This window comes from Pezoporus occidentalis, unplaced genomic scaffold, assembly GCF_034315485.1.
Source record: "Pezoporus occidentalis ecotype Australia unplaced genomic scaffold, CSIRO_AGI_Poc_V1 ctg118, whole genome shotgun sequence".
Lineage (NCBI taxonomy): Eukaryota > Metazoa > Chordata > Aves > Psittaciformes > Psittacidae > Pezoporus > Pezoporus occidentalis.
In genome coordinates this window covers 3,157,651-3,175,851 of record NW_026912972.1, presented here as the reverse complement: position 1 = coordinate 3,175,851, position 18,201 = coordinate 3,157,651, and the positions used below count along the sequence as shown (strand labels likewise).

Here is an 18,201-nt window from a genome sequence, read left to right as displayed (position 1 = left end):
GCATCTCTTGATCTCTTTGGACATGAATCCTCGTCATAAAGTTGGCGGTAAAAATAACACAAAGTTCAGTAGTTTTGGTGTTTTTATTAAACAGTGCTCCACAAAACACTTGTACACCAATCGCATGTACCCTGATGATCCCCTGACCATCAGTGTACCAACCCTGGGACTTGATGCTGCCATGGCACCAGGCTGCAGGAACTATTTCCTTTGCAGCAGCAGTGCCCAGAAGAAACCCAGGCTCAGAGCAGTGTCCTGCACTGCCATCACACCAGCCAAGCCGGAAGGTAACTGACAGCAGGCCTCATGTCCTGCAGGATCCTACCCCCAAACTGTCTGATTAGCCAAATCCTGCCCTCAGGGCTGTGCTTCCTCCTTTCCAGTCACCTCCCTGTGTTGTTTAGGCTCTGTCAATGACAGGGAAAGGTTTGCACGAGCTTGAGGCTTCCAACAGGGATGCCCAGCCCAAAGCAGATAGAGCTTCTCTGCATTTCAGGCTGTCTTTGGATGAACTTTGAGAAACATGTGATGGCAGCAGGAGGCTGGGTTTTGAGGAAACAAGTAGCCTTCCAGGAATGGTTTCTACTCTTTGCTGGAGCAGCCCATCCAGGAGGTTCTTGAGGGTCTGCCTATGCTGTGGCTAGGCTGCCTTGCATTCAAGCACATGGGAGCTAGCTGTGTTAGTGTGCCAGGTTTGGTCCTTCTGCTTCACTGTCACTGGTGCAGGAGTGCTGGCTTGGAGGCTGCTTGTGCAGGCTGAGGAGCTGCTCTCAAACAGCATCAAGCACTATGGCTGCATCAGTAGCTTTTTCACTGTGTTCAGTGCTTAGCTTATGCTCAGTGCTAAGAATGTCCTTTACAGGATCAAGTCCCTTGCAAGTATCTGATCTGCTCAATGGGTCAAACCTATTTAATCTAGAGCAGATATTCCAGGTGGGTAGATGTGTGGTTCCATATCAAACTACAAGAAGCAGTAACAAGGCAAACAAGTGATTCAAATTATCCAGGTTCAGAAAAGCTTATAAAAGCATGTAAACAACACCCATACAGGGAATAGGTTAAAGCTGGCAGAACTCAGTGGAATACATTGCTTTTCCCATGCTGCTGCTGGTGGGCCTGGAACCACCTCTCACCCATCATATTCATATACAATTGTAACAAAAGACTTCATAAGAAACCTTCAAAGCTAAGCAGAAGAGATCACACCAGCAAGCATGCTTAGCTCACTTTTGGAGTTTACCATTAGATGATCAATGGCCTTTTGCAAGGTTTAGCATAACATGGCAAATAGGCACAAAAGCCAGTGGATTATTTGTCTGTCACTGGGAAGAAGTGCACAGAAGTTATACATAGCCTTTGTCTTTAAAGCAGGTAAGTGGAAATTCAGGACAGACCCAGCTGTACCACTTGCAATTTGATGTTTAAAAAACATATACAAACTCTCCACAGCCCATCACATTTGCTTTATGTGGAGCAGCCCAGATACTGAACTGCCTGTTCCCTGGGTGTTCAGGCAGGAAACTCTTACAAGCAACTTGCAGGCCAATAGTCCCAGTTTTTCATCTTTTGTTTTCCAAAGGCAACCAAATCCCTGCTAGTATTTGTCAGCACAAAATAATAAACAGCGAAAGATGCATTCAATAGAAAACTTTCACCCAGGAAACAGGATACAGGATATGGGATACAAAAACCAGCAGAACACTCTAGCCAACAGAATACTGTGTATCTTCTCCCTGCTCCCACCTGCAGCCCTGTGTTTTTAAGACACCAGCCAAACCTGCATTCTGTCTTTTAAATGGAAACAATGCAATGAGATGACTAGAAGTATTAGAGAACTCAGCATGCCCTCAGGAGGATGGGTTTCCCTTCAGTTAGGTGAACAACAATGACTTCGGAAGGAGAAAGCGGATCCAAACTGCATTTCCAAGTGCAGACGGATTCAGGCATGAAACTGCCAAGCTCAGATTTAGAGTTCAAATGCAGGGAACTTGGCCTTGGTTGGCACCAGCAGGTCAGCAAGGAAATAAATCGTTCCAGCCATTCCTGAGGGTCAGAAAACACAATGTGCTTCAGAGAGATTCCCCATGGGCACCCTTTCTATCAGGGGCTGAATGGGTCATAAAGACAGAAGAAAGAAAGATGTTTTCAGATGGTCCTAAATCACTTCTCAGGTCTGAAGTTTCACAAACAATTTAGGTATGCCAGTGGGGAAGCATCTTGAAGTTCATCAGATGTTGGAAAGCACCTGATGGATCTTCCCCCCCCCAGTTCCCCCCCTCCTGCTTTACTTATCCACAGGTTTAACAATACGACTGTCTACGCAAAACTTTGGACCCTGTGACATTGCTGCTTCAGGTCCCTGCTGAGGTAACTGCCCTTGTTCCTTGGCCTGTGGCAAAGGCAGGGAGATCCCTGTTAGCTGAGGAACCTGCTCTTTCAGCAATACCAGCTGATGGTGGATTTTGGGGGGAACTGTTAGCAGGAGCCATAAGGTGCCAATAGGAACCAATAAGTCTTACAAAAGCAGCCCCATTTGTTACTCACTCGCCTTTGGAATGGCACTGGAAAGCTCATGAAGGATTTTAATCCTTAAAAATGCATGGAAAAGAGGCTGTCCAAGAAACCAGGATACAGATTACCATAAGGCAGGCTTTGGCCTGTACCCATTATTGGAATTCCCCTTGACACCTGTGTGCAGGATTTGTACGAGAGGCCAGAGAGGACAAGATGCTCCAGCTAAGACAGCCTGTGCTGAAAGCAGACTGCTTCTGGGAAAAGGGTAAGAACAGGGAATACAATTTCCTCCCCATCTTCTATACTGACTTTTGCAAACACTTCAGTGGAGCATGTATTTGGGTTTCTTTGGTGCTGTACTGGCTCAGACCCAGGAGCAAAACACAAGCCTAGAGATGAAGGTTACCTTCAAAGAGAGAGAATGGAGTGTCTGGAGTCCGGCACCCATGCTGGCCATAGCTTAAACACCACTCTGCAAACTGAGGAAAGAGGAACAAAAGGTGTTCAGGTTTTGTTAACGACAGATCTTACAATACCACCTTCATCCTCACATTATTCCTTCCAGAGCAAGGCTTCTGCAGGATGTTCCTGCTCTACAGGCTGTCAGACAGTGACTGTGCTGCTGAAGGACTACTCTGGTGGAGCTGCTCAGATCTGAGCTGCATCTCTGCCACACTAAAAATCGGATTTCAAAGGCAATGGCAGTGATGTAAAAGGTAGAAGAGAATGATCCCCTCTCCCTTTCTCACACAGGTTCTTACCTTGCAGGCCCTGTAAAGGTATTTCATGTTCTGAGTGAGGTTATAGAGTGCCAGGAAGCTGTAAGCATTGCCAGCTGTGCCATGGCACAGTCCATAGCCTTTCTTCAGTAACCCATACTGCCAGATGACTTCTGCACACTGCAGGGCATCATTTAGGTACTGCTGTTCCCCAAAGACCTGTAGAGACAAGAAATATTCCCCCTTACTGAGGCAATCTCCTCTATACAAACAGCATCCCTGTGTGATGGGGAGGCTTGGGTTAATTGGTCGCTCTCCTTCTGAAGTCTTAATGCTATGACTTTGCTCTCTACTTTAAAGGAGGATGGTTTTGATATGATGAATGGGGCTGTGTGATCATTACTTTGCACACTATTGTCACCAGTCAGCTGCAACAGGACACCCCATGCAGCTGATGGCCATTTTCAGATATAATTTTAAGAGACTGATTTCTCTATCAGCCAGTGGTCCCCATGGGATGATTTCATTTTAACCAGCAATCCTACTCTCAGGCAGGCAGGGTCTCAACAGAGCTTTCTCCATGATGGAGTTTGACATTTAGGGATTCCTAAAGGGTCTCTGCAAGATTTCCGGTACCTTGTAGGCCTGGAGAAGCATGTAGATAACACCTGGTGCTCCGTGGCACCAGTGCACAAGTAGGTCTCTGGTGTCATTGATGCAGGGAGGGTAATTGCCAGATGGGAACTTGAGCTGGCAGACGTAGTCCACGCTGGGTTTTACTGTGTTGTGCAGTTTTACTTGACTTACTCCAAGGCCAGGCTAAGAGACAGAAAGCATTAAATCAGGCAGAATTACTGTTCTCTCTATCCCCAAGAGGCCCAAGATCTTCATGAAAGGCAGAAACTAAACCAATTGTGGTCATGGTCCCCTCTTGCTCCTTGTAAATGAAGCACCTTTTTCGTTCAGGCTTTCACACATCACAAATACTCACTTGGCCTGAGGCTGCTCTGCCCTTCTGAAAAGACTTATCTCCAGTCATATGCTTGCACCCTCAGAGACAAAGACTGCCCTGGCATGTAATCTAGCCCTCTAAGGAAGGGTGCTTGCGGCTGCTTCTCCTGAATAGTTTCAGGTACCCACACTTGGAGTAAAGACATAAGCTGTCTAAAATCAGAATTAAGGATGAATAGCAGGGCAACCTGCTAGAGGGGAGATTGAGATGAGCTCTTAGGCAGAAGCTCTTCCCTGTGAAGGTGTCGAGGCGCAGAGAAGCTGTGGCTGCCTCATCCCTGGCAGTGTTCAAGGCCAGGTTGGACAGGGCTTGGAGCAACCTGCTCTAGTGGAAGGTGTTCCTGACTATGACAGGGGTTGGAAATGAGTGAGCTTTAAGCAAGGGGGTGACTTCACTGCTGACCTCAGATGGAAGCAAGGGAGTGACTTCAGTGTCCTCTTCTAATGACACTGCTGCATATGCAATCTGTGCAGCTTAATTTCCCACTGCAGGCTGCACTGAGCACTCCCATCTAAGGATCACACTGTTCTCAGGTTGAAAACTTGAAAGTTAAACATCAATACTTGTGCTGTAAAACTATTACAGATAAAGTTCAATGCTGTCCTCTCCATTATTTCCTGTGTTTGCTTCCCCCAAGGCTTTCTGTGCATCCTGCTTGGCTGATCCTGGTTCCCTGTACATCATACAGCTGAGAAGCGTGAAGCCCATGCAGTATTTTATGGGAGACTTACAATGATTTAAAACATCAGGCTGGGAACAAGTGCAGGGACTTGGTGCACATTTGAGCTCACAGTGTATTGCTGCCTTCCCTGTTCCCAACTGGCTCTTCTGTACAGCTTGCATCCGCCTCTTGTCAAATCTCCTTCTGTTTAAACACCACCAACCACCCCTTCCTCTCTGAGTCACATGAGGGGGTTATATTCACAGGAACTCTGCTTATCCTGTGTATGGGCTTGAACTTTGAGGGCCCTGAAGCAAAGTACTTGAAACCTGGTGGCATATTTTCCACCTGCTGTGAGACTTGGGTCTAATAAAAGATCTCACCTATTTCTATGAACATTGCTACGCTAAAATCATCTGCCTTGCTCAGTGGGTGCTCTTAATGCTTTGAAAGTGCAATGTTATTTATTGCTGTTGTTCTTCTAAGAGTTTAAGCACTGTAAATTTATGCACAGCGACCCACAGAGGGGAATTACCACCCTAGATACAGGCCCTGATTTGGAAACAAGGGCATTTCCCACATCCCTATGATGAACACAATCTCTGCTGGTATAATGCAGGTCACATTTCTCTACAGATCTCCATGGAGGTGGGAAATTCAGTTTCACAGACTCAGAGGAAACCTTTAGAAGCGGAGATTCATGATCAAACACAGGAATAAGTCCATCAGACAAAGGATCTGGCCCACCTTGGCATCACCAAGAGCTAATTCAGTTGCTCCCCTCCCTGTTCAAAGAAACATGAAACAGCTGCTAAAGGCCCCTCTGCTCCAGTGCCTTTTACCTGCATCAGATAGTAGTAAATCCCAGCCAAGCCATGGGCTGCTCCTACATAGTACTCCTGGTACCACTCATACATCAGTGGGCTCTTTGCTGTGAAGTTCCTCCTTTTGGCCAAGCTCTCTCCTGAGGCAACAACAGCTTCACAGACCTGTGGATGGGAACAGGTGCAGGTGAGGGAAATGCTGCTGCCTTGGACACAGCACAGTCAGTATCCCGACCACAACAACAGAGTTGGTTTGCTGCCCAAGCAGAGGGAAGAGTGTGGGTGAGGGAGTTAAGTGTATGGCCTATGGATTTATATGGATGGGGGGGGGTGGTGCTTTATCCCTTTGGAAGAGCAGCAGGAATACCATGGTGTGGTATATACCCTTGTTGCCACCGTTCTCTACATCTAGCATCAACTTTTACCTGCCCAAAGATGAGCTGCATAGGAAGGGACAGCTAAAAAGTCAGAGGAAGCCGCAGTACCTGCTGAATATGACTCTGAGGGATCTTTTCCTCTCTGAAGTGCTTGTTCACAAACATCAGTGCATAGAGATAGCCCATGCGCCCGTACAGCAGCTCATCTGGCACTCGGGGGTCGAGCTTGTGAAGGTGGAGCAAACTGCAAAGATAAATTCACATGGGAGAGATTAGAGGCCGCTCAAAGCCACTTAACTAAGCAGTAAGACTGGAGCTCAAGACCACGGTTTGTTCCTTCATGCTGCCCACACCCTGGGAGGTGTCAGTCCCGTCTCTGGGTCTCAGCCTTCCACCTACACAAGGTGTGAAATCCCTCCTTCCGCTCTGCTTTTTGTTTGGCTTATTGCTTTATTCTGCTCAGATTTTACAATGTACTCATACTATGTGCTTGGTTACTTGTGGGGAATCCTGGGCTATAGGAAACGTTCAGCAATACAGCTGCTGACTGCTCAATTCAGCATGAATTACCTCCCTATGGTGCTGTTGACAAGGCAGACCCTCAGCCAAAAATGACTGTTTTCAAGTAAAACTGCTATCTGTTTAACTTGGCTGTTTGAGGAATGCTAAAAAGTCAAACTAGTGCTGACAGGATGTGGGAAAACTCTCACCTCTTGTGCTTATAAATCCTGATAGGAAAGCGTCTTTCTCTCCATGCCTGCAAATAGGGTTCTACTGTCAGTGGAGAAAGAGGTGTCTCCATGAGCTAAACAACTAGGTAAGAGGTGGGGAGAAGCAGCTGAAAATGATGTTTAACATCAAGCCTCTGTGGTACATGTAAGCAATTGTCTCTAGGGAGAGCTGAGCAGTAGTGAGGACAGCCTAGCAGTGAGTGCTGTGGGCTGTGACTGTGGTACAACCCCACACCGAGGGGGTTGTTGCAAAGGAAAGAAGCAACTAAACATCCAGAGTACCCTCAGAGCAGAGAGAGGATGCTGGGCTGTGACTCCCCACAGCAGGAAACTTTCCCTTGGCAATGGACTCAAAGTGAGCAGGGATATTGAAGGAGAAAGCAATGTCCCAGAGTGGATGGGCCTCGTCTCCTCCTGTATCACTTGAGATGTGTATTGCTCCATGCAGGAGATTTCTCATGGATTAAACCCAAGAGACAGATTTTACATCCAAGACTAGGAGGAGTAAGCACAAGGTCCCTCTCTCAGCTGTGTGGCCTGCAAGGAAAGCCCTGCTACCTCCTCATGTGCCCTGCCCCCAAGTCCGAGGAAAGCAGATGAAGTTTCCAAGGAGGAATAGTGTTTCAACAGATGGACTCTCTTCTGACTGGTGATGTTGTTCAGCTCTGAGATGTCAGGAAGATGTCAGGTGCAACAGAAGGAATGGATGGGTGGATAAACAGTAATACCCGCAGTAGGGATTTTCTGAGGTCTGGATGTGAGATTATTTTGTGGGGAGATCTGGAGCTACTGTCCTTGCTCTGTATGTGTTACTGCTTCTAACTGTAGCTGCTTTTTCACGCAGTATCATCAGGGGAGGAAGCCTGCCAGTGATTTCTGGGTTTGAAATGTGGCGCAGGGCTGCACGGCATGCGTGCAGCAAGAGACGCCTGGGATGCTGCTGGACTGACTGCATGCAGAATGCATTTCTCAGGTGTGAGGGGGTAAATCAAGGTCCCTGAAAGGAAGAGCCACTCCTGCTCACATATTGCCTCAACTGTCAAAAATCACTGGCTTCTGGCCCCAGGGCAAGCGAGGCAGCTGTAGAGCAGGATGGGATATTTGTATCCACCAGCTCTAAAAGCAAACCTTTGACCTTCTGAATTGGTGTAAGACTGGTGGGAAAAGAGGGCTCCTGGACCACGGCTAAGATTTTCACAGGCTCTTGGAAAATGGGCTGCCCTGAAGCACTAGTCTCCAGAGCATGAAAACACATTTGTTGGTCATGAACTCATTTAGGCAAGAGCAAGGAGCTAAGGAAAAACAAGCTTCTGTCTATTCCACTGCAGGTAAAACCTGACTGATCGATTCTCTCCTCGGGCTCTGTAAAGATGAGGTGCTTTAAAAGACAATAAAATGGAGAGAGGCCTTCCTTCTCCCCAGCTGCAATGGGGGGAACTTTCTATGCACCTGCACTGCATAACTTAGCAACTGTTCTGTAACTAAACAGCATCCTCCAAACCCATTTAAGAGTTGTGATTAAGGGCGCTATTTCTCAACAAAATCCTCTCTTTTTAAAGGTAGCATGGTCAGGTTAACTGCTCTGGGAATTGGTAGCACACAAGGACAGTCTAACTGCTCCTGTGAGAAAGCCACGCTCGTCTTACTGCCTCCCTTCAAAATGCATGAAGAAACCAATTTCCAAGGCTCTGCCTTCATCGTGCCATTAGGTGGCAGTGCAGAATTAATCATGAGTTTCCATTCTTCCACAGAACTAACTGTAGGCAGAAGGGATACAGATACAGAAGGGAGAGCTGCTACAGCAAGAATTAGGGATTTTTCACAACTTGGGGCTTATGCATTGAGCACAACTGACCAGTACTATTTGACGGATTAGATCCTTTTTTGTTAGCATTTAATCATAGTGAGTCACACTACTCACTATGGGATTAAGCAAAACCTGAACCATAGATTATTTCAAGGACAAAGAGGAGAGTTCTGTCCTCAGACTGACCGTATCCATGTAAACCAGGGCATTAAAGGGTGTCCAAACCATACAGGCACCTGATTCCCACCCATGGCTTTCTTTAATTGCTACTATGCATCACTTGCTCATGGCTGTTTAAGGGCACTCAGTGTGTTCTGAAGCGTCAGGGGTTTTGTCTTGGTTTTGTGCTGACCACAGGTAAATGGAAACTCTTTACAGGGCTGTTTCTCACATTCTTAAAGCTGATCTCCCTTAAGCAAGAAAAGCTTGCAACTGCATCTCCTTTACTTTCTTCCTTCCTCTGCCACATGCTGATCTGACTGTAGGACTGCTTTATTTGTCCTTTTTTTGTCTTAAGTACCCAACAAAAATACATTTGAAAACAGTTGAGGAAAGGCAGGAAATAGAAAGAAATGAATCATAACCAGCTGCATTCAGCAGTTGAAAGGATGCTGTCAATCTTAGGTTTAAGTCAAAGTCAACTAACAAATAGCAAGTGGAAGCAAGTGACAAAATTTATCTAATAATCCGACCACTTTCCTCCTCTTCATCAGAATAGCTGCAAAGCTAAATTGAAGGGTTCTGAAAATACATCAAACCTCACCTTCTGGGGTTTAATTCAGGCATTTTTGTCTTCCTGTGTTGATCGGAACTATTTTTAAGATAGCAATAGCAGCTGAACTTGCTCCCCAGCCTGCAGGCTGCCAGGCAAGCACGTCTGTCCTTGAGCTAGCTCTTTCCCCAGGGCACAACTAGTTTGTGTTACTGGATTATCCCACTCATAAGGTTACAAAAAACTTATCCAGGCTTGGCAGAGAGTGCCCGGTACAAGCCCAGACCAGCTCTATGAGCAAGAGGAACACTAGGTCCAAGACATAACCAAGGTTTTTACCGAGTGATACAGTCCTCTGACTGCTTCTGGTTCTGCAGTTTGTGGTAGACAACAGCAGCCACTGCCAGGGGCCCCGCATCTCCACACAAGAATGTGATGGATCGTCTTGTCAGACAGCTCAGGCTCTTCTTTACGTACTCATGGGCAGCTTGAAGGTAGGCTGGGTCGCCATACACATCATAGAGGTGCAAATACAGCACAGCAATGCCTGCAAAAGGAACATAAAGGTTGCACTCACCAGAAAAGTTTACCCTCCTTGCTCTCCGTCCTGGCTGTTTTAATGAACCTAAAAGCCCAGCCTCATCTAGGGCATAAGCCTTCTAGACAGGCTTCTTGGGCACATCCAGGGGCATAACCCATAGCTGCACCATCCACAGCTTCTTTTCCTGCTTTGTGACCTCCTTGTACTTGATGTTGCTTACGAGTGGACTGCAGGTCAAGACAATCAGCAGTGTGTGTGACCCAGGAGGATCTGATCACTGGTCAGTGCTGATCCTGGAGGACAGCAGAGCTTCTGATACACAGGTTAAACACAATTCAGCGAGGAGCAAAAGATAGATCTCAACAAACCCACCTAAATCTATCAACTGTACCTGGGACTGTTGCTAAACAGTGGAGGGTAAAGAAAGAATCATCTTTGGGCAAGACAGTACTTGTGGCAGAGTAGAACTGGATTGTTATTATCCTTTATTTTTTGCCAGGCCATGAGGTACAGGGCTGGGTCTCTTAGCCTGGATTGGATTTTACAAGAAGTGACACATCATCAGCACTTGGGAGCAGCACCCATAAGACTTGGCTTTTCCCTGCCACCTCACTCCCACTGGGAAGCACCAGTAAGGTTGTTACAGCTCTGTGGACATCACCCCCTGCTGCTGAGCAGGTCCCAAGCCCTACACCAAGGACTGGTGTGCCCTACAAAAGTCAGGGCTGCTTGACTCTCCTCTGTGGCACATCATTCATGCAACCAGCCCTTGGGTGAAACATGAATAGCTACCTGGAATGCTGGAAAAGGCTGTGTGGCTCTCCCTGGAGGTTTTCAATGGGCTGGCCAGCTACAGAAACAACTCTGCTACATCAGTTGCTGTCCTTTGCCTGTCTGCAGCCAGCTCTTGAAGCTTTTAGTAGGTGACTGAGGAGTCCTTAGTCTGTGTCTGAAGGGTCTGCCACATTTGAACCATCCTTCAGATCTGGAAGGTATCCTCAAACACGCACAGAAGAAAGCTATTGGCCTACATTACTTTGAGAAAAGCTTATTTCTCCTTTTACCAGCATCCATTTCTAAGACACTTCAGGTCCTGCATTTAGGCCTAAATTAATACAGCCCATCTCTGCAGACTTTGCTGAGGTAAGGTGAAGGGGGACAAGATGCTGCAAAATTAATTTCCATGGTACTGAGAACAATTTTAAATGTAGGTTGTTTTCTCATTTTGCATGGGTAATCTCCAAAGCCTCATGCTACAGACAATTCAATTCCACATGTATATTAAGGGCAAGTTTCTATTTCCTGCTGAAGCTAATAACCTTGTCCTCTCTCTAAGCAGTTCAGTGTTAGGTTAGTATTTCTAGAGAGAGCTCAGACGTATGGTGCCATCACTCAAGTGCATAAGGATGTGCATATGAAGCCCATCTTTAAAGGGGAACCCTCCTCTTCCAGCTTGCAGATGATTTATTTAGCAGCTAGCACAGCTTCTAGACTTTAACAGGCCTGAGAGCTGTCTGAGCACAATGTGCACTCTTGACTTACCTGCTTTAATATACAACTTTGTGCTTTGTAAGTAGCTTCTATTCCCACTGCCGTCGTCCCACCCTCGTTACATATGTAACTACCACACTAAGACCACTTCCAGAACGGAATTCTTAGAAAGTCAATGTCTCAGCATTGTTTTCCTCTGCCTTCTTTTGCCTCTCCTCTTTTATAGTGTTTCTCCCTCCCTTTCCTCCAGGCCCAAGCATCTTTGGGAAAGGCTCTGAAGAAACACTGACCTATACTAAAAGATGAAAGGGGTAAGTTGCTTCCCCAAATCATTCATTTTCCCTTTTACTTCAAAACCAAAGGCCTTATAAACTGAATCTAAAGCAAATTTCCTCAATTCAGTCCTGAAGGAATTCATACACCCAGGCTGATTAGAAGGCCCAATGCAGTGCTGCTTTCAGCCCACTCTGTGCTCTATTACTAGGAGCCCAAAAGTAGGGGAGGGCAGGCCCATGCATGAAGAGACAATGTTTAGACATGTAGAGGAATACAAAATGCAGTCAGCTGGGTGGGGATTCTCCTATATCCTGTGTGCCAAGATACAGGAAGTGTATTTCAGAGCTTGGAGACAAGAGACTTTCCACACCTGATGAACTTGGCTCAGTGAGAGAGTGTTGTTCTGCAGAAGCTATTCCACAGATTCCACTAAAGTAATACCTTCTTCACTCTGACTGATGGGGTGTTTGGTATGCAGTAAGTGCTACGCAAACATAGCATCATCATTCAAATGTGGCTAGATAAGCAGTGGATCTGCTCCATTTCTGTGTTCAGTGTCTCAGTTGGAAATGTGACCTATTTTTGAGACCTCTGAGTCTCCTGGTTGCTTCCAGCAGAACAGTGGCTGCCTGTGGCCTGCTACTGCCAAAGATGTATGGGCTTTTATCTGTTTATTGGTTACTCTTGGACCTTTTTCTATGTAGTTTCTCCAGACTTCCAAGGTTTTTTTGCTCCTTGAAGTGCATGGAGCCAAAATACTGCTACATAGCCACGTATGAAGGAGACTGTATCAGACATCACTTGATGATGCAGGACTGCAGCAAACACATGTGCTACTGGCATATCCTTCAGCAGGGCTCTGATGACTGAAACTGTCACCTCTAGTATGCAGGAAGCCAATACACTGGAGTGTTAATGCTTGAAGTGCTTGCTCACTGCAGGGAATGAGGAGGAAAAAATGAGTTCTGCGTGTCTCTCACAAAACCTGTTTATTTAACATCTTCAGTAGGATAGTCAACATCTCTTGCCATCCTGTATGAGGAGTACTGTAGATGCAGAGGGGTGATTTGCCTTAGAGATTTCTTCTCAGGTGGGCAGAAGAGGAGACTTAAATCTACATAGTAGAAATGGACTTGTCTGCACCAGTTGGCTAGAGCTGATGGCCCTGACTTTCAACATTGCTTTCAACAGAGCAGACATCACTGGAGGTACCAGAAAAGTTCTTGCTTGAGAGCTAAAGCTCTGTAGCAGGCTGAAAGAGTAGCTCCTCCAGATGACTGTTCTGCTGATCAAAGCGCAGTAAAGATGCACCTCAGCTTCCTTGCATTAGCACTACAAACAGTTCTGCTGGTGGGAGAACAGCAGTAGTGAGACAAAGCTTCCCCTTCACGCTGAACAGAGAGGATAAAAGTGAGAGGTGTCAGCACCACTGCAGTCCCCTTGCTGACAGCACCAGCAGATATGTCCATTAGGCTGTTCTGAACATGCCTCCTTGTCCATTAGAAGCTGAGCTGCAAAGTGGTCCTTTCACAAAAGGCACTAGGTTGTCATAAGAGGATTTCTTGACCTAATTTGGACCATTTCAAAACCTGCCATCTGCAGTAATAAAGAGCTCTGAGATCTTGCACTGATCCAGGGAAGTAAGCACCCTCACAGCACAGTGTCTAACACAGAGAGCAAAAGTGGGAACCCATCTCTGCACATAGTGATGGAGCCTGATGTCATTTTAATGAGTCAGGCATGGGGTAAGTTACAGAGGGGGTGGCATAGCTTTACTGCCCAGCTCAAAGGAGAATAAACATCTTTTCTGGTGCAGACACATGGGATATTGTATTTATAAATATGTGCCAAAGCCATGCTGAATGGGACAGTAAGACATCTCTGGAGAACTGTATTATTCCATGTCCAGAACTGCCTGGTGACCCACAGGTGCATTTGACTACTGCTTGCTTTTCTAGTGCACCGTGGGACATAGGGCATTCCTTAGGGTGCCTCAGCTTCTCCAGCCTTAAAACCTGGATAACAAAACTTCTTTTGTAAAGCAGAAGAAGCATTTCACTAAAAAAAAAACAACAAAACCAAATGAACAAACAAACAAACCCCAGCTCAGGCCAAACCAAAACTACACATTACCTCATCATAGAACCCTGCAACATGTTAGGTTAGAAGGGATCTATGGAGGTGATTTGATCCAACCCTCTGAAAGTAAGGCCAACTTCAAATTTATATCCCATTGCTCTGATCCTTGTCCAGTCAAATACTAAGCCCAGAAACAGAGATGTCACAAAAAGCAACTCACCAAGCACTTGGCAGCAATGTGGTTTATGTGAGTGACACAAGGCACTCTATTCTCTCTCATCAAATGCAGCCTCACTGGCTCTTACTCTGTAGGGATTGTCTGAGGATTTCTGTTTTCCTGAACAGAACTCTCTGTTGATGCAATTTCTCTGGGTTCCAAGATGAAAACAAAGATATTAAACTAAAATGAAGGAAAGGGGTTTTTCCAGAAGCTTTCCTGAACTGGTCTGGTCAGGATTTCTATCCATTCTTAAATGGCTTTTATTTCACCTGGTGTGTCTTTTGAATAGCCCTTTCAAAAGGTAACTCAGCCCTGTTCCTTGTCTCCACTTGCCAGCCAAAAGCTCTGGATGGGGCAGGCCAGCTGGACTCACCAGTCTCAGAGGCCCTCAAGCTCCAAAAGCCACAACTGCTAGAGAAGGGAATGCTCGCATGGAAAACAAGTTCCAAAGGCACTGCCATAATGTGGAGGAAGGGGAATATATACCTTATATATACCCTTATATACCATTTCAGATGGCAGATCACCTCATTGTGTGAAAAGGACACAACAGTCCAGCAGGCACTGGACTTGGGAGCTTCCCAGGTTCTGCAGTCAGCTAGGTGACAGGAGTGAAGTCAGTCTCCTTCCATTCCCTTTTCATTGTCTCTGCTTCCAGCCAAGGTAGTCTTTGGTGCAAGGCCCCATGCACTATAAGAAATACCAGCACACAGAGTATGTGCTCTTCAGCATCCTCATGTGAAAATCGATGAGGCAGTTGTACTTCTGCCAGGATTTGAACTGATTCTGATCCAGGATTAGCTGATGGCAGTTTACCTTCCCTCAGTCAACTCTTTGATACCAGTGAAACAGATTAAGACCACAAAAACTCTTACAGCAGTCTGGCTAAACTGCTTAAAAGACAGAACACAACAGCCAAGTCTGGTCTATACCCAGCCACATACCTCGTGCTGCCTATGGACCTTGGTCTCTATGGAGAACTGAATGAAACTAACCAGCCAATTCAAATCTGTTTTGAGGGCATTCACCTGTATGCTGGATAATCTTGATCCAAAATGTGTATTTACTGCCTCTGAGCTGAAAATATAAATTCTTCCCTCCCTCTGCTCCAACTTCACATGCCAAGAAGCCGTGGCTTCCCTAACACAAATGCTGGCTGGGGGAACAGGGCTCCATCAAGTGTGTTGGGAAAGAAGCAGGCACCAAAGTAAAACGCCAGCATATGCTGTGTATTACTGGGTGTAATGTAGTATACTCAAGTATGTTACATTTCACGCAGAGTTTGTGCTGAGAGAGCCATATTTCAAATCTCTCTTATTAGCAGCCACAAGAGTGTGGGTTGATTTCAGACTGCTGGGCAATGATTTACATGAGAAGATACTCAACAAGCCTTTTCTACATAAGCAATTACAAGGAAAAGCTGCTGTCTTGGCCCAATTAATTTTGTCTCTAGGAACCAGCACTGAATAAATTAATGTAGCCACGATTAGAAAAGAAGGGAGGGTGGCAAAGATACAGTGTAATATCTGCAAACTTCCCTTCGCTGGCTGGGACCTGCAGGAAATCTGCCTACAGGGTTTTTTCTAATCCTATTAGCCAAGGTAGGAAGATTGTGTTCCAATGGGGAATGATCCCTAGGAGGAAAAGAGAAGAATCCTTCTTGAGAAACTCCCTTCCAAATAACAGTGAGCTGAAATCCTGACAGTGCTCTCAAACACTGCTTCAACAACTGCAGTTACTTTCCAATATGAAGCTCTTTAAGACACCCTAAGGAAAGGAATACAGCCTCTGGGCTTTCAGAGTACTCCTAACATCAGCTAATTGTCCTCCTCCTTTATCTCCTGGCGAGAGATAGACTACCATCATACCAAGTAGTACATATGAGGTGCTTCCCATCTATGGGGACCTCAGAGCAGGGTCACACAGACTGTAGGACTGAACCTGCCTCCCAGTGTAAAATCAGCAAGCATTGAAAAATAAAACCCTTATAAATTAACAGGCAGCAGCAGACTGCTGTCAGGCAGCAACTGATGAAATCAGTGTTCTCCCACGCTAGAATGTAATACTAGCATCCTAGCGTTTCTTAGGAACTGCTCTAGAGTGCTCTCAGTCTGTCCACCTTACTAAAATTGTTAAGCTGTCATCGAGCTGCAGTTATTTTAGCACCAACACAACAAACGCCATTCTGCCAAGCAAACTGTTGGCATCAAGTTCCACAGGATCCAAGCACAAGCCAGCCACACCCAGATCATCATGTAGAAAGTTGTCCTTTAGGATTGCAGTGCATTGCCAAAGGAAAAAGGCAGCAAAAAATCTCGCAGTAAGCATGAGAATAATACAGGATTAACTGCAAGCACCCCAGGGTCCCTCCCTAGAGTCTGGCTCGGTGCAGAAGTCAGGCAAGCTGACAAAGCACACAGCACTAGCCAAGGATCAGGCATCAGTGAAAGGTGCATCCTCCCTGGCTCCAGTGGTAGGAATAGGGAGGGGAAGGCAAGGCATGCTCCCAAGGAAGGAAAGCCAGGTTGAAAATGCAGAACAGGAGAAAAACAAGCTCCTGGAAGCTTTGCAGACAGAAGTTAGCATGAGGAAGGCTTCCATCCTTCATTATACTCACATTTGCATTTCTGCTCCCTCCAGCAGGTACTGGAGCAGAATTAGCCCTGGCTATGCAGAGGGGCACTGCCTGAGGAACAGGAATGCAGCAACCTGCCCATCAGACAACATCATGAGGTAAAATTCAGTCCAAACAGAGAAGGCAGACATCATCTCAGGCCTTAAGTTCACCGCTGCCATGTGCAAGGACTAAATGATCTACCACATGCATCTGCCTACTTCAGGGAGCACTGGTTTACTTGTCATCATCCTCACTGGGACCAGATTTGGAACTAGTCCCTTCGAAGGCTCCCATGTTTGCTCTCTGTTGTATAAGTTTGCCTCTATTAACCATGAGAAGACCCTGCAATGCTACAGTCTCTGCAGCTTCAAACCCGCTCCAGAAACAGGGAGTCCTGGGAAAGCCAGCCTCTTGTTCTAATGGTTTAAAACACACAGAAGCAGCACCGTTCTTGACTGGTATCTACACTGATCATTCAAACCCTGTGATCTGCCTTGGCCTGACCTAGAATTCAGCTCTGGAGAGCTCCTGCTCCACATGATCTGCTCGGCCGCACTACCTGCCCAGCCAGTGTATGCGGTGCAGTCCTGCGGGTCCGCAGACTTGAGGCCCCTCTCCATGTGCTGGAGCAGCTCCCGGATCTTGTTATTCAGCCTCTGCGTGAATTCGGGGGTCAGCTGTGGAGATAAAAACCCCCAAGCTACTAAATACGAAGGAAACACCATCAGGCGGGTGGGGTTTTGGTCAGCTAGGGATGCCCGCAGGGAGCACAACCGGGTGCTCTTTCACCTGACAGCCCCCATGGGTACCTCAGGGCCGGGCTGGCTCCCGGCTCCTCAGCCTGGCTTAGCGGCCCGGGCGGGAGCAGGCACCTCCCGGCCCCAGCCCACCGCGGCCACACTCACCCTCCCGGCAGCATCGAAGTAGCCGGTGGCCAAGGACTTGTCGTAGTCGGCATAAGGGTTCGGAAGTGCCCGCTGCGCCATCATGGTTCCGCCGGCCCCGATCCGCCGCGCTCGGCTGCGGCCCGCCCGCGCTCCGCCCCGGAAGGCGGCGGGTGTCGGTGTAGGTCCCGTCGCTGCTACCGCGCTCCGCCGCATTGAGGCGCCGGTGCGGGTCGCGCCCTGAGGCTGAAGAGGCTGTATGGGGGATAGGGAACCCGGTGTGGGTTAAAGGCTTCTTGCAGCCGCCTCTGCGGGGTTTAGAGGCGGTTTTCGACTCGTCCTATAGGGTTTAGGGAGTGATTTAAGGGTCCCTTGCTGCACCTGTAGGGTTTAGGAACACTTGTTTGTTTGCTGACCCTGTGGTACTTGAGGTTCTATGTTGCTGGCTCTGCGGTGGTTAGGGAGCTGTGTGGGATTTAGGGGTGGTATGTCAATGCTCTGTGGTGTTTAGGGGTCCCATGTGGCTGTTTCTGTGGTGGTGAAAGTTCCAATGAGGCCAACGTTGTGGAGTTCAGGGAGCTCTGTGGTGTTTAAGGGTCTCATGTTGATGGTTCTGTGGGGTTTTGGGGTCTTCTGGTTGGTCCTGTGGGGTTTAGGGCTCCCAGTGTGGCTGGTCCTTTGGTGTTCAGGAGCTCTGTGGTGTTTGGTGTTGCCATGTCATTAACTATTTGATGTT

The 18,201-nt window shown here is 47.0% G+C and overlaps 1 protein-coding gene across 1 annotated transcript; it reads right to left on the bottom strand.

Moving 5' to 3' along the window:
- Positions 1–69: 69 nt before the first annotated feature.
- LANCL1 (LanC like glutathione S-transferase 1) lies at positions 70–17,651 on the bottom strand. The gene is made up of 9 exons (XM_062602202.1): positions 17,487–17,651; positions 17,141–17,258; positions 9,697–9,904; positions 6,216–6,351; positions 5,749–5,895; positions 3,870–4,052; positions 3,276–3,452; positions 2,921–2,993; positions 70–2,043 (listed from the first exon to the last, which is right to left on the bottom strand). Exons 1-9 carry the CDS (start codon positions 17,568–17,570, stop codon positions 1,967–1,969), a joined length of 1,203 nt encoding a protein of 400 aa, XP_062458186.1. The 5' UTR covers positions 17,571–17,651; the 3' UTR covers positions 70–1,966.
- Between the last annotated feature and the right edge of the window lie 550 nt (positions 17,652–18,201).